Source organism: Pipistrellus hanaki (genome assembly GCF_964339955.1).
Source record: "Pipistrellus hanaki genome assembly, chromosome: 9".
NCBI lineage: Eukaryota > Metazoa > Chordata > Mammalia > Chiroptera > Vespertilionidae > Pipistrellus > Pipistrellus hanaki.
This window is the reverse complement of record NC_140511.1, coordinates 63,754,781-63,773,249: the sequence shown is the minus strand read 5'-3', so window position 1 is coordinate 63,773,249 and position 18,469 is coordinate 63,754,781. Positions and strand designations below refer to the sequence as shown.

At 39.7% G+C, this 18,469-nt stretch overlaps 1 protein-coding gene and 1 pseudogene across 2 annotated transcripts in view; both read right to left on the bottom strand.

The window, feature by feature from the left end:
- Nucleotides 1-2,207, bottom strand: part of LOC311628087 (olfactory receptor 5AN6-like) — a gene marked incomplete at its 5' end in the record, with an annotated part of 243,286 nt that extends 241,079 nt beyond the window's left edge. The window contains one exon of the mRNA XM_084894971.1: nucleotides 1,434-2,207. Within this exon, the coding sequence (XP_084751097.1) occupies nucleotides 1,434-2,207 (774 nt within the window). The remainder of the gene's footprint in view (nucleotides 1-1,433) is intronic.
- Nucleotides 2,208-11,668: 9,461 nt separating this feature from the next.
- Nucleotides 11,669-12,619, bottom strand: LOC311628462 (olfactory receptor 5AN1-like; annotated as a pseudogene). The gene has a single exon. The product of its transcript is annotated as an olfactory receptor 5AN1-like (transcript).
- Nucleotides 12,620-18,469: the final 5,850 nt, after the last annotated feature.

Sequence of the window (18,469 nt, the reverse complement as noted above, 5' to 3'; positions counted from 1 at the left end):
GATACACGTGTATATATAGCATTATCTTCCACATTTAGAATATAAAATAATTGAGATGTATAGAGATAAACAGTACAAACCATCAGCAATCAGTGCTGGTTAGGAGCTTTTAACCTATTCTCAGAATCCTATAAGCTACTAAACCCCATTCTCTTTTGCTACACAGCAAAGAAAATACAACTTCTTCGAACTCCTTATATCAGAGTCTTTCCATTCTCATTCATGGTACTCAGTTTTGTTAGCAGCTGAGAAACCCAGAAAATATTGTATAATAGAATTAATAGATGCAGACCATTTTCCCCTAAGACAATACCACATAAAGTACTCTTGTGTCTTTGAAAAGACGACTAATGCAAAAATGTTAATCACATGTAGGTACAGAAGGGGAAACACACGGCTTTGTCCAAAGGTCTGTCTAATTACTGAATCTCTATCATGACTAATTAATCTCTGATTCTTTGTCATTCATCGTAAACTTCTACACAAGGATATGTGCCTTACAGTGCCAGTTCCTAATTCCCTTTTCTAGTTACATAGTGAAGATAGAAGAACAAAGGTGACACTCTAGCAATAGCAGATAAGGAATTGTCTATAGGTCCCTAATGAGCCATTTGGTCAACCAAATATTAAACATGACAAACTGTAAGCATTCCTATTACAACAAATTTCTTTTTGTGTGAAGTTGAAAAATCTTTGATCTGGTATGGTTACTTTGCTTTGAACAAATTCACAAGTGAAGAAATTAATCCATAAATTCCAGCAATAAAAAATAGGTTAAATAGGAGAACTATAATAATAATTTAGGCAATTCTTTTTTAAAAAGATCTCTCTCTCTCTACCTACAATGAGATGCTATAAGGAGGCTGGTTGGTCTACTAGTAGCCTTAATTAGTACTGACATTTTACTTGCCACTTCATATTAATTGATGAGTACTGACATTTTACTTGCCATGAATGATCATAGCCATGTGATATAGTTTTGGCAATACTTAAGGTAGCATATGTTAGGTAGGGATACACTATTGAGGGTTATGGAGCACACCAACTCTACTAACAGAAAAATACTTGTAGATTGCTTGGCCTATTGATGTATTAGGTCATAACTGATGAAGGATGGCATATTGCGCTTCCAGATACTACGCGTGTGGGTTTCCATTAGAAGAGTGAGGAAACAGTTACTCAGCCCACAATTGGAAGAGTTGTAGGTCAATGTTTTAGTTGACATTTTTATGCACTGTATACACCTGAAATAAATTTCATTACTAGTAACACCAGGAGAAGATTCTCTTCTTCCTTCTGTTTAGGGCATCTTTGATTTCCTGGTTCCTCATGCTGTAGATCAATGGATTTAGCATGGGGATTACAACAGTGTATAATACTGATGCCAACTTGTTTTGGCTCAGAGAATCATCAGAATTAGGATACAGATAAACAAAGATACCTGAGCCAAAGAAGAGGGTCACGGCAGTCAGGTGAGAAGCACAGGTATTGAAGGCTTTGGCCCTTCCTTCAGCTGAAGTGATCTTCAGAATGGTGGTAATAATATAACCATAGGATATCATAATAATGAGGGCCGATGAGAACCCAAAGATTATTGTGATCACAGACAGCATGACTTGAAAAAAAAGTGTGTCAGAGCAGGATAGGATTAGCAGTTGGGGCAAGTCACAAAAGAAATGGTTGATGATGTTTGGCCCACAAAAATGCAACTGAAGTAAGGCACACAGTTGGATGAATGAGCCAAAGAACCCAGTTACACAAGATGCTGCCACCATCTGCACACAGAGGGTGGGGGACATGATGGCTGTGTAAAGCAGAGGGTTACAAATGGCAGCATACCTGTCATAAGCCATGGCTGTCAGGAGACAGCATTCAGTCAGACCCAGGCCAGAGAAGAAGAAGTATTGCATAGTGCACCCCATAAAGGAGATGAATTTGTGCTCCTTGAAGAAGTCTGAAAGCATCTTGGGGGCAGTAGTAGAAACATAGCAGATGTCCAACAAGGACAGGTAAGTGAGGAAAAAGTACATAGGTGTGCGCAAATTGGAGTCAGTCCTGATGAGAGTGATGAGGCCCACATTCCAGGACACTGTCATCAGGTAAATCCCTAGGAATACTGAAAAGAGGACAATGGTGAGCTTTGGAAATTCAGAGAATCCCAAGAGAATGAACTTCATAATCATTGTATTGTTCCTTCTCCCAGTCATTGCATTGATGATCCTAGAATCTGTAAGTAGAGAAAATAATAAATCTCTAAGTCTGTTGTTCAATTTCTATTCAAATAAACTACCTTCTACTCACACTGAACATAGAGTCAAGTGAAATATTAAGCCATTTTAGATGACATAACCCTGATTAACTTTGCCTCTAAATAGCGATAATGGTTTTAGGAGTCAATTTTTCCACATATAAAAAAGGATAATTACACTTTTTATTATTAACCCACCACGCTCTTTAAACAAACACACACACACACACACACACACACACACACAAATGCACACACACAAACACACACACACACAAAAGTATATTGACATTTTAAAAAAAACATTTAAAAAGGTGCTTTGGAAATTTTAGGAAAATTAGTAATGGGGTTATAACTCCTATGGAAAGCTTAGTGACTAAGAGCATGCCCTTAGATGTCATATGGCTGGTTTTGGATTGTGGCTCTGCTATCTGTGAGCTTTTTTACTCTGAACAGTTTATCTATGATCTTTCTGCCTGTTATTTTATCTGTAAAATAGGATGACAATAGCAATATGACCTATCTCAGAGGGCTCTTTGAGGTTAAATTAGTTCCATAATGTACAGTGCCTGCCATCCATATTGTGTTACATGAAATGATGTCAGTAAGGAATAACTTTCTTTTTTAAAATATATTTTTACTGTTGATAGTATTACAGATATCTTCCATTCCCTCCCTTTCCCCCTCTCCTAGAAATAGCTTTTTAATACAATTTTGAAGCACTCCTTTGGTCTGTGAAAAACTTAAAGTTTAAATATTAAAGGGTTGGTCTTAGAGATAACATTATCAGACTGTTGTTGATTTATTGTTATAAACCAATAACAAATTTATAACTAAGAAACATTATAATTGAAAACCAATTATATACTCATATTAAGAAGTTAAGTAATAAATTATAATAAAAATTATAAAACATTTGTAACAAATATATTGAGACATACTATTTATCAGATTTTGTGGATTTTTAATTGAAATATATTTGACATATACACATTATATAAGTTTAAAATGTACAATGTATTGATTTGATACATTTATATATTACAGTATGATTACCATCATAGCCTTAGCTAACACCTTATCATATCACATAATTATTATTTCTTTTTTTTTTTGGTGAGAACACAACAAATCTTGGAGATTTAACTAAAAATGTATGTAGAGAGATACAGTTGTCTTAACTGCATATAAAAGATTAAAGAAAACAAATAATTTGGTCATTATACTTAGAGAGGGAAGAACAAAAAAATTTAAAATTAAGTATAATTTCAAAATAATACAAGAAAATTAAAGTTGACTTTTGATAGATCTAATGACTCTAAGCCAAAACAAAAAATTTAAAACAATGAAAACAGGGATATAGTGCTAGATCCTGGAGATATTATAAAGGAAATACGAGAATATTCTAAGAAAAATTATATCAATAAATTTTAAAACTTAAATAAAATGTAAAAAATATAACTTGCCAAAACTGACTCAATAAGAATAGAAATTTTGAATATTCTATAAACACTAAAAAATTTGAATCAGTAGTAAAAGTCTTCCATTGAAGAAAAGTTGAGGCCAAAATGGTACTAAGAATTAAAAGAAAATAATAATCCTAATCATACAAAAAATTTTCTCTATGTGCCGAGGCCGGTTTGGCTCAATGGATAGAGCGTCGGCTTGGGGACTGAAGGGTCCCGGGTTCAATTCCAATCAAGGGCATGTATGGTGGTTGTGGGCATATCCCCATTAGTGGTTGTGCATGAGGCAGCTGATCGATGATTATCTTTCATCGATGTTTTTAACTCTCTATCTCTCTCCCTTCCTCTCTGTACAAAATAAATAAAAAATATATTTTAAAAAAATTTCTCTACGTGCTTCATTTCTTCATCTGTAAGGGAAGAATGGTCATCACTTCATAAGGTTTTTGTGAAGACCTATTTTAGGATGGTATGTAAAGTATATAATAGACTGCTGGTCACATAGTAAGCTATCAAAATGAGAATTACTATATTAATAATGAATAATAATGATTATATCACAAAGGTATTTTGCTAAATAAAAATCTTTTATGGGGGGAAAATAGATCATTTGGTGGTTAAAATGTGCTGACTTTATCAGCAAATCTCCATGCCCTCCAATCCTCACTCCACCTACTTAAAAATGCCTGAAATCCCATGTTAGATGGTTTTCTTTTGGTTCAAACACCTGAGTTTTTGTTAAAATTCAAACAATCCCATTGGATAAAGGATAGGAAACATGGTTACTGTGAGAAAATGAAAAGTTAAAATGATCATCGAACCTGAATACATGAGCTCTCTAGTTTGAGGGCATAGAAGAACAGGATTGCAAGAGTGAAAGATAAGCCAAATTGAAGAAGTAAAGTTGTTTCTGTTTTACTCACCCAGGTATTCTTATAGATACTTCAACAGGTGTCTTGTAGAAATCTGGGAGGTGCTGCCCCCACAGCTGCCTTCTGCTAGACCTGAATGTTGACTGCACTCTAAATATCTAAGTGTGCATAGAGTTCTTCCAGGAATGAGAGACTTTATACATCATATGAACATTCAGGATGAAGACATTTACTTCACCTAGGCTCTGGGCTTTTGGCCATGGTTCCTACTGGCCATTGCTGCGAGTGAGGTACTTCCAAATAAGGATTCTCTTAAATGTCTCCTTGGGGTCCAGTGTGGAAAGAGAAGAGGCAATTAACAGAAAGAACCGTTTTCAGTAAATTACTCTCTAGAGTGATGGATGGAGAAAATAAGAAATGCTCCCAGTTGATTCAATTTCTTCACACTTTCATGTGTCCTCATGACCTAATTGAAGCAAGTCCTGATTTTCCTTTATAGACTTTCAGTAGTATGACCTCTGGGAGGAACTCTCAACACAGGCTGATCATACAATTCATTATCCAAGCTCAACAACTTTTTGGTCACAAAAAGGAGAGTTATTAACAACCATGTCAGGACAATAAGCAGAATTGTCCCAAGCAAATCAGGTTGTATAGTCATCCAAAATTTAATGTCGTTATCAGAATAATCATTCATTCTGGTTTTGATGATTATGTGCTCAGGCTCTGGACAGACCTATCTGGGTTGAATTCTAACTTAATTAGTTATAACTTCTGTGACCTTGACCTTTTTTATTTAATCTCACTGTGCCTTGGTTATTTAGTAAAATGAAGGTGATAATAGCACCACTACCTAAAAGGGTTATGGTGAACTTAGATAAAATAATATCTGCCCAGTGCTTGCAGCACTTAATGCATGTTGTAAATTTGTTATTACTAATAGTACCATTTTACTATTCGTACTAGAGACTGGTGCACAAAATTCATGCTCTTAGGGGGTCCCTCAGCCCAGCCTGAACCCCTCCCAGTCCTTGTGCCCTCAGGGAATGTCCTAGGCCATCAGTCAGACATCCTTAGCACTGCTGCAGTGGCGGGACAGGCTCCCACCACTGCTGCTGCACTCACCAGCTGTGAGCTTGGCTTCTGGCTGAGCGATGCTCCCCTGTGGGAGCACGCTAACCAAAGCATTGAGCATCTGCCCCCTGGTGGTCAGTTCACATGATAGAAAACAGTCAGTCTGCCATCTGATTGATTTGCATATTACCCTTTTATTAATAGGATTTTTACCAAACTGGGATCATATTAGTATCTTCACCAATTGGGACTGAATCTTTGAGAGATTCCTAGCAGTCTCTTAATAATGTATTATAGTTCTTCTTGGCTTGGAAACATGTGGACTAAATAAATTATATTTCCTTACATCCAATATACAATGCTTACAGGTTAACGGCAATAAACATACATCTTTAGAAAGTGAAAGTGTCCCAAACACATTTTATGAGATCAATATTACCCTGACACCAAAGAAAGAAAAGAAACTATAGCCCTGACCGGTTTGGCTCAGTGGATAGAGCGTCAGGCTATAGACTCAAGGGTTCCATGTTCGATTCCAGTCAAGGGCATGTACCTTGGTTGTGGGCACATCCCCAGTCGGAGGTGTGCAAGAGGCAGCTGATCAATGTTTCCCTCCCATCAATGTTTTTAACTCTCTATCCCCCTCCCTTCCTATCTGTAAAAGAAAATCAATAAAATATATTTTTTAAAAAGAAAGGAAACTACAAGCAATAAAACTATAGCTCAATATACCTCATGAATATAGATGCAAAAATTCTCAGCAAAATATAAGTAAATCAAATTCAACAATGCATTAAAAGTATTACACACCATTATCAACTGGGATTTATTCCTAGGATGCAAAAAGGGTTCAACAGCCTGGCCTGGGTGGCTCAGTGGTTGAATATTGACCTATGAACCAGAAAGTCATGGTTTGATTCCAAATCGTCACATGCCCAGATTTTGGGCTTGATTCTCAGTATAGGGCATGCAAGTGGCAGCCAATCGATGATTCTCTCTCATCATTGATATTTATATTTCCTTCTCCCTTCCTCTCTAAATCAATAAAAATATTTTCAAATGGTTTAACATACACAAATAAATAAATGTGACAACTCATTAATAAATTACAGATAAAAATCATATGATTATCTCAATAGAGTAGAAAACCATTTGACAAAACACAACCTTCCTTCATGATAAAAACTGTCAAAAACTTGTGTATAAAAGAAACAAATCTCAACATAATAAAGGCAATATATGACAAACCCACTACTGACATCATATTCAATGGGAAAAAACATAGACTGTTTCCTGCAAAATCAGAAACAAGATAAGAATAACCACTATCACCACACTTATTCAACACTAGAGGCCCGGTGTACGAAATTTGTACACAGGAGTCCCTCAGCCCAACCTGCACCCTCTTACAATCCAGGAGCTCTCAGAAGATGTCCTACTGATGGCTTAGGCTCATTCCCCATGGTTCTCTGCTCTCTGCAGGGTCTGGAGGTTTCTCTGCAGCCATGGAGATGAAGTCTCCATGCCCTACTCTCTGCCTGCCTCTTCCATGTGCCATGCAAAGGAAGCCCCAACGCCCTGCAGTGTGCTCTGTCTGCCAGGCCTGGGGGCTTCACCAACACTGACACACTAAGGAATCCCGAATGCCCGGTTGTCCTGGCTCTGTCTGTGGGGCCTGGGGGTGTTCCTGCCCCCGCCTTGCTAAGGAAGCCCCCAAGCCCTGCTGTCTGGGCTCTGTCTGCTGAACCTGGGGACTTCCTGGGGACTTCCACTGCCACACTAAGAAAGCCCCCAAGCCCTGCTTTCCGGGCTCTGTCTGCCATGTCTGGGGACTTCCCCACCACTGCAGCACTAAGAAAGCTCCCAAGCCCTGCTGTCCAGGCTCTGTCTGCCATGTCTGGGGACTTCCCCACCACTGCCACACTAAGAAAGCCCCCAAGCTCTGCTGTCCAGCTCTGTTTGCTGGGCCTGGGTGTGCTCCCGTTGCTGCTGCACTAAGGAAGCTCCCAATCCCTATTGTCTGGGCTCTGTTTGCCAGGCCTGAGGCTTCCCCCGCCATCACCCTGTGAATGAAGCCTCCAAGCCCTGCTGTCTGGGTTCTGTTTTCTGAGCCTGGGGCTTCCCCCTGCTGCCGCACTAAGGAAGCCACCATGTCCTGCTGTCCAGGCTCTGTCTGTCATGTCTGGGGGTGGATCAAGCATCACTGATTGGTCCCCCTGAATCCTGGCAGGGCTGATAGGCCCAGACACTGCAGCAGCGGTGAAACGGGGAGGCTGGATCCATCTCTTCCTGAGGCGGATCCAGCCTTGCTGCTCCTGTGGACAGGCCAGACAACTCCAGCAGCAGAGCTGAGGGGACTGGTGCTGCTATCTTGTGGCTATGGGGGCTGCCATTTTGTCACGGAGTGATGGTTAATTTGCATATTACCCTATTATTAGATAGGATGGAACTAGAGCAATTAGGCAAGAGAAGGAAATAAAAGGCATCCAAATTGGAGGAAAAAGAAGTTAAATTATGTATTTGCATGTGATGATTTTATATATATAAAATATCCTAAAAACTCCACCAAAGCTGTTAGAATTTGAAAGTAAATTTGGTAAAATTGAAAAATATAAAATCAACATAGAGAAATCAGTTGTGTTTCCAAACACTAACAACAAATCTAATATATAAAGATATAAAGGAAACTTTCCGATTCACAAGGTACCCATTGGTCTAAATGTTCTTCAGGGGAAATTTTGAATAACTGTGTTTTATTTTCCCCATTTTTTTTTCTTTAAAATAATATTTTAATGGCATTTATCATCAGTAGCTCTAGCTAATTGTTCTCAACAGCAGCCCATGGAGACAGTTCCTAGAAGACAGCAGTTCTCATAACCTCACCCATCCACAGCAGACCCAGAATGTTAATTTCTAATTACCATCGCAGTTCCTATTTTCACCTCCCTGAGCTTATCTAAATCCATCAAGAGGTACATCTGTAAAATATTATGGAACTATCCTGCACCAATATCTAATGAAATTTGAATCCTTCATGGCCCCTTGGGAACAGGCATCCCATACATTTTCACACATTTGCAATGCGTCAAATACCTGGATGGGGTGGTGAAGCAAACATCCTTTATTCATATTACAGTATACTTGGCATGTGTTAAACTCAAATATTCTCTCTAAGAGGTTCAACAATCCCTCTTTTCTCAATCCTGTACATATGGAAATTCGTGGACGATTTAGCAAAAGCTTCAACTACTTTTTTAATTAAACAGAGTAATTCATGGAACTCATTAAAAAAATTGAAACCCCTAAAACATTGATTAAAAATCCAATGAGCCGAAACTGGTTTGGCTCAGTGGATAGAGCATCAGCCTGTAAACTGAAAGGTCCCAAGTTCGATTCTGGTCAAGGGCACATACATTGGTTGCAGGCACATCCCCAGTGGGAGGTGTGCAGAAGATAGCTGATGTTTCTAGCTCTCTATCCCTCTCCCTTCCTCTCTATAAAAAATCAATAATATATATATATATATATATATATATATATATATATATATATATATTTAAATAAAGTATTTAAAAATCCAATGAATTTCCAGTATCCTATCTAATAAAAGAATAATATGCAAATTAACCATACCTCCACTACCCTCACAAGCCATGCACGCCAAACAGGAGTGAGTATGCAAATTAACCCAACCAAGATGGCTGCAGCCACGGAGAGAGCAGGAGGCTTAGGTTTCCCCAGCAATGGAGAAAGCCAAGCTTTCCACCTGCCCTGGCCTGCCTTGGCCTCCGCTTAAGGCTACAAAGCTTCAATTATAGAAGATAAATAAATCCCAACAAAAATGGTGGCAGCTATGGAGCTGGAGAGAGCAAGAGGCTTGAGTTGCCCCCAGCAATGGAGGAAGCCAAGTTTCCGCAGCCCTGGCCTGCCTTGGCCTCCACTCAAGGCTACAGAGTTTTAATCATAGAAGATAAATAATTCCTAGATACCAGGGCCTCCTCTTGGGTCTCTGGGGGGCATGGCCAGCCTGCAAACCACCACAGACCCATCAACCAGGTTGCCCCATACCCCAAAGGAACCTCCACCCTGATCCAGAACACCTTCAGGGCAAACCAGGAGGCCCCCACCCACATACCAGGCCTCTATCCTATTTAATCCTATTTAATAAAAGAATAATATGTAAAATGACCATCACTCCAACACAAGATGGCTGCCCCCATGTGGTCAAAGATGTGACTGCCCCAATGTGGACACAAGATGGCCACCACAAGATGGACAGCAGGGGAGGGCAGTTGGGAGGAATCAGGCCTGCAAGGGAGGGCAGTTATGGGTGGCCAGGCCTGCAGGGAAGGGCAGTTAGGGGAAATCAGGCTGGCAAGGGAGCAGTTAGGCATCAATCAGGCTGGCAGGGGAGTGGTTAGGGGGTGATCAGGCTGGCAGGCAGAAGCAGTTAGGGGCAATCAGGAAGGCAGGCAAGTGAGCAGTTGAGAGCCAACAGTCCTGGATTGTGAGAGGAATGTCCAACTGCCCATTTAGGCCTGTTCCGGGGCCTAAACGGGCAGTCAGACATCCCTAAAGGGTTCCCAGATTGAAGAGGGTGTAGGCTGGGCTGAGGAGAACCCCCATGCCTGTGCACGAATTTAGTGCACCAGGCTTCTAGTTATATTAAATATAATAATACCTACTTTATATCAGTTTGTTCAAGTCTGGACAATCTGTCAAATCTTGTTACATATATTGTTCTTCTTTTTAACCAGACCACTATGACCACAACCTTCATTTCCTCCTCAGATAGCAATAACTGGCCAAAGACAGGAACCCTACCTATACCACTATCTATTTCCTCTCATAACCATTGAGGTTTCTTGAACAATATCAGCATTAAAATAACTGTAACCATTCTACTCCGTCCATCATATCACTCCATACAACCACAAATCTCTAGGATATAAACCATTGAACACAATCTATAGGAAAGAATGTATGGCAGTTTTCCTTATTTGTTCTTAGTCTTTCCAATATTGAATATTCAGTTACTCTATTGTTACAATGAGTTCTCACACAAGTCTCCTCACATCAAACTGAACAAATGATTAAAGTGTCAGAAATAACTTGACAGTGTAATCCCACTGGCTATAAAACCAAGGGTAAATTTCAAGATTTAATGGGGGAGAGAAAAAGAAGTTTGAGTCCCACACATCAGAAATTGCTATTGGCTGTGACATGGATTTTGAATATCCTCCCCCACTAGAAATTGGCACTGGACATTAGATGCAAGAAATTATATCTTTGGGCTCAAGTAAATGGAAATGAAGGAACCACATACTTCATTCCATTCCTCTTTATGATTCAAATCACCTCCTCCTTCTTAGACTATAGCTGGTTGAGACTAAGATGTGACCAAAAAAAATATATTGGATTATTAGCACTAAAAGATGCTGTAGAGAAATGTTAACTTTCTCAGCCAGGTTTTTCCAGGAGGCACAACTGGGCCAATTGTATAGATTTGTTTCTGTACAAAAATATATCCCCTCTTTCTATTCATTTCCATTATGATCAGAAACAGAACAACTGTTGGTCCCACCATGTCTGGACTATGTTGCATCAGAATATTTGGAAGACAAGATTTCTACATCCCTGGGGGCCTCTGCTGGGTATCTCTCCTTTAAGGTCAGAGGCCTGACATGGAACAGAGATTAATCTCAGAGTCAAAAAGAAGCAACAAGTATCTAAACCTTGATGTTTCACATATATTTGCAGGTAGATTAATAAGTGATGAGGTAACTGCTCATGTAGGGGGAAAGTAATGAATACCAAGGACTTAACAATACTGTGTTTGTGTAGCCTCAAGTCAGCTGTGGTTCCATTTGGGCATGTTATCTGTGCCAAATTAAGCCTTCTTTGTTCAAAGCTGGTATGAATTTTATTATACTTTATTAATGTGTATATTATTGTGGATTAAGGTGATCCTGATGAGATAACTCTCAAAAATCTCAAGATTGTTGATCTCAGTAATACCCTCTCTTCTTTTGCAACCTCTTCAAGGAATCTTTGATTTCCTTGTTCCTCATATGTAAATCAAGGGATTCAGTATGGGAATCACCACAGTGTAGAAGACCAATGCAAATATGTTGAGCCTGGAGGAAACACCAGAGCTGGAACTCAAGTAGACAAACACACCTGAGGTATAAAAAAGGGTGATTGCCATCAAGTGAAAGGCACAGGTGGCGAAAGCCTTGGACCTGCCTTCATCTAAAGTGATCTTCATGATGGAGAAGATAATATAGACATAGGGTGTCGTGATAACTAGGGCATTTATTTTTCCAAAGATCAGTGTCAATATAGCCATCATGAGTTGTACAAAGCAACTCAGTGCAGGACAGGACTACCAGTTGAAATAGGTCACAGAAGAAGTGGTGGATGACATTAGGCCCAGAAGTGGAGCTGAAGCATGGCACACAATTGGAATATAGAAACAGAAAGTCCATCCACATAGAACCCCAGCTGGCATCATTAAGCAGCACAATCCAAATATAGAGAGTAGGCAACATGATTGATGAATAGAGAAGTGGGTTACAAATGGCAGCATATCAGTCATAAGCCATGTGCTGTCATGAAACAAGACTCACTCAACTTCCATGGTTGAAAAGACAAAGTACTGAACAGCACAGCCCGCAAAGATTATTGTTTGCTGCTCCTAGGAGAAGTTGCACAGCATCTTGGGGGCCGTGGAAGTCACACAGCAGATATCTATGAAGACATATTACTTGGGAAGAAGTATATGGGCGTTTGGATGTGGGGTTGATTCTTATTAGGATGATGAGACTCAGGCTCCAAGTCAGAGTTATGATGTACATCAACAGGAATACAACATACAGCCATGCTATGATTCTGGGAAAATCTGAGAATCCCAGAAGAATGAAATGGGTGATCTCTGTAATATTTCTTCCACATATCATTGGCTTGTTGTTCCTAAAACAAGAAAGAGACAAGAGAATGCATTGCTGACTCAGGTGAAGTGATAGCATTACAGTTCTCAAAGGTGCCATTTTTTTCTCCTCCAACAAGCACTGGAAACAAGGGGAAACGTTTCACTGTCCTGGAGGGAAGATTCTCTATCTCCTGCTCACTCATGATCTGGGATGGAGAACTATCCAACCCTTGGCTCGTTGCACCCCTACTTCCAATTTCCAGAATCTGTCAGTGAAAATCTGGTCATTTTCTTTCTTTATGTGAGTGTATTGAAACTGTGCCTTTAATCAAAACAACCTAGGGGTTCTTACCCTTCTAAGTGAGAGCTTAGATACTGAATGAGATACCTGTCAACCCCAGGAGGATGAATTGTGCCTCTTCATTCAGTAGATCATAATCTGCATATTCTTAATATAATATACCACCTATCTGCCCCCAACACAGTCTTCCCACGCAAGGAAGCTAATTCACAGCCCCACCTATTGCTGGGTGTGTCCCCTGGCTCATCCAACCAGGAAGCCTGGCCAGAGCACCCACATAGCTCAGCAGCACTTGAGCCAAAGGCCCACCAGTGACTTTGACATTCTACAGAGCTGACCGTTGGTCCTGTCTGTCCAGGGACCTTGGTGCAGTTTTGCCTGGTTTGGGACCCCAACAATGAACCCTGCCAGCCTTGAAGGCTGTTTTCCCACCTTGCATAGGCAGGGAAGCTAACGTATAGCCCTGTATACTGCAAAATGCTGCCCCAAACCCTGCTCAAGCAAGAAACCTGGCTGAAGTCTTGGTTATCATGGAATTTTTGTCCCTGCTAATTTCATGCCTACTTTGCCATGTCCCCTTTGGAAGCATTAAAATGTTTTGCAATACATTTTATGTGTACCTGAGGGGAAGGGATATTTCAGCCTTTAGATGGTGACCACTGCAAAGCTGGCATCCACAGATGCCCAAGAAGTCAACTTGCCTCAGAAAACTCCACTGTGCACAAAGAACTACGTGAAACTAGGGAAGCTGGTGTTAATCTCAGAGCACTTTTTTTTTTTTTTTTTTTTTTTTTTTTTTTTGCCACATTGCTTTTCTCAACCAGTTCAGATTCTATCATTTCTAATTAAACCTTGTTTTTAGTTGCCTGTTATTTATCAAGGACTCCTTCAGCATTCTTCTTTTGTTTTGGGTGAAGTTTATCATGGCTCTCTTCTGTCAGCTTGTACTCATACCGTTCTTTTTTCTTTTTTAAAAAAAGAAATATATTTTTATTGATTTCAGAGAGGAAGGGAGAGGGAGAGAGAGATAAAAACATCAATGATGAGAGAGAATCATTGATCAGCTGCCTCCTGCACACCCCCTACTGGGGATTGAGCCTGAAACCCTTGACCCTAATTAAACCCAGGATCCTTCAGTCCATAGGCTGACGCTCTATCCACCAAGTCAAACCAGCTAGTACCCTCACCCCGCTAGTATCTGTGTTCATTAGTTATGCTTATATACATGCCTACATGTCCTTTGGTTGATCTCTCTCCCTCCCTTCCACCCTCCTCTGCCTTCCCTCTGAGGTTTGCGGTCTGATCGATGTTTCTCTGTCTCTGGATCTGTTTTTGTTCATCAGTTTATGTTGTTCACTATATTCCACAAATGAGATCACGTGATATTTATCTTTCTCTGACTGACTTATTTAGCTTAGTGTAATGTTCTCCAGGTCCATCCATGCTGTTGCAAATGGTAGAAGTTCCTTCCTTTTTATAGCAGCACAGTATTCCATTGCGTAGATGTACCACAGTTTTCTAACCCACTCATCTGCTGATGGGCACTTATGTTGTTTGTTTACTTTTAGATGGGACTACTTAGTTTGAAGGATTAAAAGAGTGGGAGATGGAGAATGAGAGGAGAAAATAATTGTATGAAAAATGTAGAGAGACAAGGAGGAAAACAGGAAGAATAGAGCAAAGTGTGTATGAAACTCTGAAAAAGTAAATACTATATTCAATCTCCCCAAACACACGTTAAGAAGAAACTTTTCCACCTCTCTGTACCCCATGTTGATATCTTCTTTTTCCAAATATACAAGAAGAGAAGCAATTTTTGTTTTGTAACCTGCCACTAAAGGACATTAAGCCTTTGGTCCTCTTAGTCTGTCTTTTCTGTCTCTAGACACTACATGGAAAGGACATGTTGACTTTGAAATCCATCTGATATCATGGCTCTATTTCAGAAGACCTTTGTTTTGAGACAGAGATGAAACCTCTGTTCTTCCATAAGCTCTCCCTGGGTCCCAATTGCCTGTTTATTTCGAGAGTGTGGTTGTACCAAATTGTGTGTTTTGTCTGTCTTCCAACTAGATGGTACCCATCATCTAGTCCAGTGTTTCCCAACCTTCTCTCATGATGAGAATCACCTGGTGGAGTTGTTAAAACACAGATTCCTGAATCCCAACTAAGAAGTGCTAAACTAGAATTTTTGGGAACATATAGGTAAAATTGCATACTTAACTAGTGCTCTAACACAGATGTTATATACAGAGCACTAAGTTAGGTATGCAATTTTACCTATATGTTCTCAAAAAATAGGTAAAATTGCATACTTAACTAGTGCTCTAACACAGATGTTATATACAGAGCACTAAGTTAGGTATGCAATTTTACCTATATGTTCTCAAAAAATCTAGTTTAGCACTTCTTAGTTGGGATTCAGGAATCTGTGTTTTAACAACTCCACCAGGTGATTCTCATCATGAGAGAAGGTTGGGAAACACTGATCTAGTCTACCAACACTAAAGAGAGATGCTGCCACACCCAGTTTATAACTGTTCCAAGCCATGTTTGTAAGAGCCTGCGATGGCAATGTCTTTACTTGTGGGAAAGATAGAGCTCTCTCATCTCTGCCAAACCCATAGCCTGTCTTGCACACAGGCTAGCATTAGAAGGGGAGAGGGAAGCATGGGAAGAGTGAGTATGAAATAAAAGCACAAAGGTCATATACAAATATACAAAGTGGTTTATTTTCCCCAGCTGTTTAGATGTTCAAGGAAGGTAGTAGTAAATCAAGTTGATAGGAGAATGGGGGGGGATACATGGTATATCTCTTTATATGCAAAACGGTCAGGCTCTTCCTGCTCAATGGTAGTTCAGAAAAATTTAAATCAGGTACCTAGACATAGGAGCTCGAAACACAGGTGTTTCCTCATTTGTGTGAATGATAACAGAATAGGATAGTTCGAGGTTTGTCTCGGAGTAAGAATAGAAACATGAGATTATAATCTTCAGAAAAAAGTTTTAAATCTTATCAGAGCCCACTTAATGTACCAGTCACTAATTCATGAGTATGTAAATGAGTGAGTGTGTGTGTGTGTGTGTGTGTGTGTGTGTGTGTGTGTGTGTGTGTGTTTAAATCATATGTACCTATCCCAAAATTAGGGGAATGTGGGTGGTACTGACACTGTCGTAATTAGCTAATTATTAATAATAGGAAAGGAGCAAAGGAACGGCCAGATATTATAGACATGTCATTTGGGCAGCTCCATCAGAAAGCTGCAACTTTACACTTCCCAGGGACCCACCAGCCTATTCCCTGCAAAACACTGGGGGAAGGGAACTGAACAAGGTAAGATCGATGTGTGCCCAGGAAAGCCAAGGAGACACAGGGAAGGCACTTGTCTATCAATCACAATTGGGGTCAGAGATGGTTGACCAGATGGTCATCACCATTGCAAGTGCATGAAAATTTGGGGATATATAACCTCCTAAACAAAGAAGTTCTCTCTCTTTTTGCTCTTGGCACACTTAGCTTGTGACTCTTGGCTTCCTTGCATTCACTCATGTGGTCCACAATGGACTGAGGGACTACAGCTAGCTTGATTCTGTGTTGGACCCTGCTCCAATACGGAATGGGAACTCTGGGTACTGGCTCTGGTTTTTACCTCTGCCAAAACCCCAGGTACATTTCTTCTATGACTGGGCAAAGGCAAATGGGAATTTGGAAACCCACGGTTGTGATTCCACAGACATAAAAATCACTCGTTCTTCTGTGCATGTCTCAGAAAATTCCTTTTCTCAGGATATTGCAAGAAACCCACCCGATGAGCAACCAATAGAGATGGAGCCCGCTTCCCTCTGCTAACAGTACGTATGGACAAGAACAAAATTTTTATGCACTCTAAAAATTAAACTACAAAATCAGAGCATAATAGATAAATGAAATGTGTGACAGGCATTTTGGAGACAAACTATTTTTAAACCGAAAGAAGGAAAATCTGTCAATTCATCAATCTGCAATAATACAGTGATCAGAGAGGAAAATCTTCACTTAAAAGACAATGAATGCCTGGGGAGAAAAAAAATGGTAGTGCCTGGCGTAGGCCCTCAAGTTGTATGAACCATGTGGCTGGCCACATCAGGCTCTGACACATATTATCTACTTTGCTTTGATTCCTTTCTCTCCAAATAGACTTTCAATTGTAATTTCTTTTCCATGTGGTTTCCTTAACAAGTCAGAGACTTGTGCCACGGGCATAAGTACAAGGTTGGCAGCTTTGTTCTTCACTGAAAACTAAAAATGGCATCCTGGCTTATGAAACTAGTTATTCTAAGCTTGGTAAACTTTAGCCATCTGGAAAAGGTTTTCAGAGGCTGCAAAGATGAGCACCACACCCTGGGTTGTGGTAATTTGACTAAAGTGAATTCATCTCTAGCTAGCTAGCCCCATCTGGAGACAGCTATACCCTGTCCTGCTTCAAATAACTATAAAATACTCTATTCTTCTAGTGCCAAAAATATTCTGTTTAAATGCCTATCTGTTTCTATACCTCATAATAAATGCACTTATTTGGGCGGTTTTATGTAAACACCAGATCATGTTTGCCTCATAAGCAATTCCCATATTGTGTATTAGATTTAATTATTATTAATGAGTGTTACTTTCTCCTTGATAGTTGGGCACATTGCAAAAATATATTATATTTTCTTTTATTCCATTTATTTATTTTCATTAAATGTATTGGGGTGACATTAGTTATATAAGTTCCAAGTATAGATTGCTATAATACATGATCTGTATATTACATTGTGTGCCCAGTCTAAGGAATGCTTCCTATATGCAGAGGAAGTAGCACAGGTGAGAGGTACAGGCATGTTTTTTACTAAGACTATTATGTCTCAATTTGAATAGACATTCCAAAACTCCTTAAATTGTCTCTTGTTAGTACATTTATCTGGATTTCTCTTTATTTATATAAAATCTACAATGATAAAAATACAATATACTAATTAGACCAAATGACCTTCCAAATGAAGCCACAGTGGCAGGGACCAAGTCAGAGGCAGCCACGCCATAGCAAGGGCTGAGCCCCTTGCACGAATTCCAGCTAATAAGCTCTAGCTGGTTTGACTTAGTGGATAGAGCATCAGCCTGCAGACTGAAGGGTCCCAGGTTTGATTCTGATCAAGGGCACATGCTTGAGTTTCAGCTTGATCCTCAGTGGGGGGTCTGCAAGAGGCAGCCAATCAATGACTCACTCTCAACATTGATGTTTCTATCTCTCCCTCTTCCTTCTTCTCTGAAATCAATAAGAATATTTTTTAAATTTACTAATAATATTGACTAAAAATATGAGCTAACATATATTAAACACTACTATATACCAGGCAATAAGCTTTATAAGCCCTTTTCATGTATATTCTCACTTAATAGTTTGAATTCTATTAGCAGATTATTAGCCTCATCTTACAGGTGAGGAAAATGGAACTTGTAAGTAACATGCCTAGGGCCACATGCCTGCAAAATAACAGCGATGAGATTAATAATCGTAGGTCTGATGACTTAAGAACACAACGAATTCTTAACCAGTC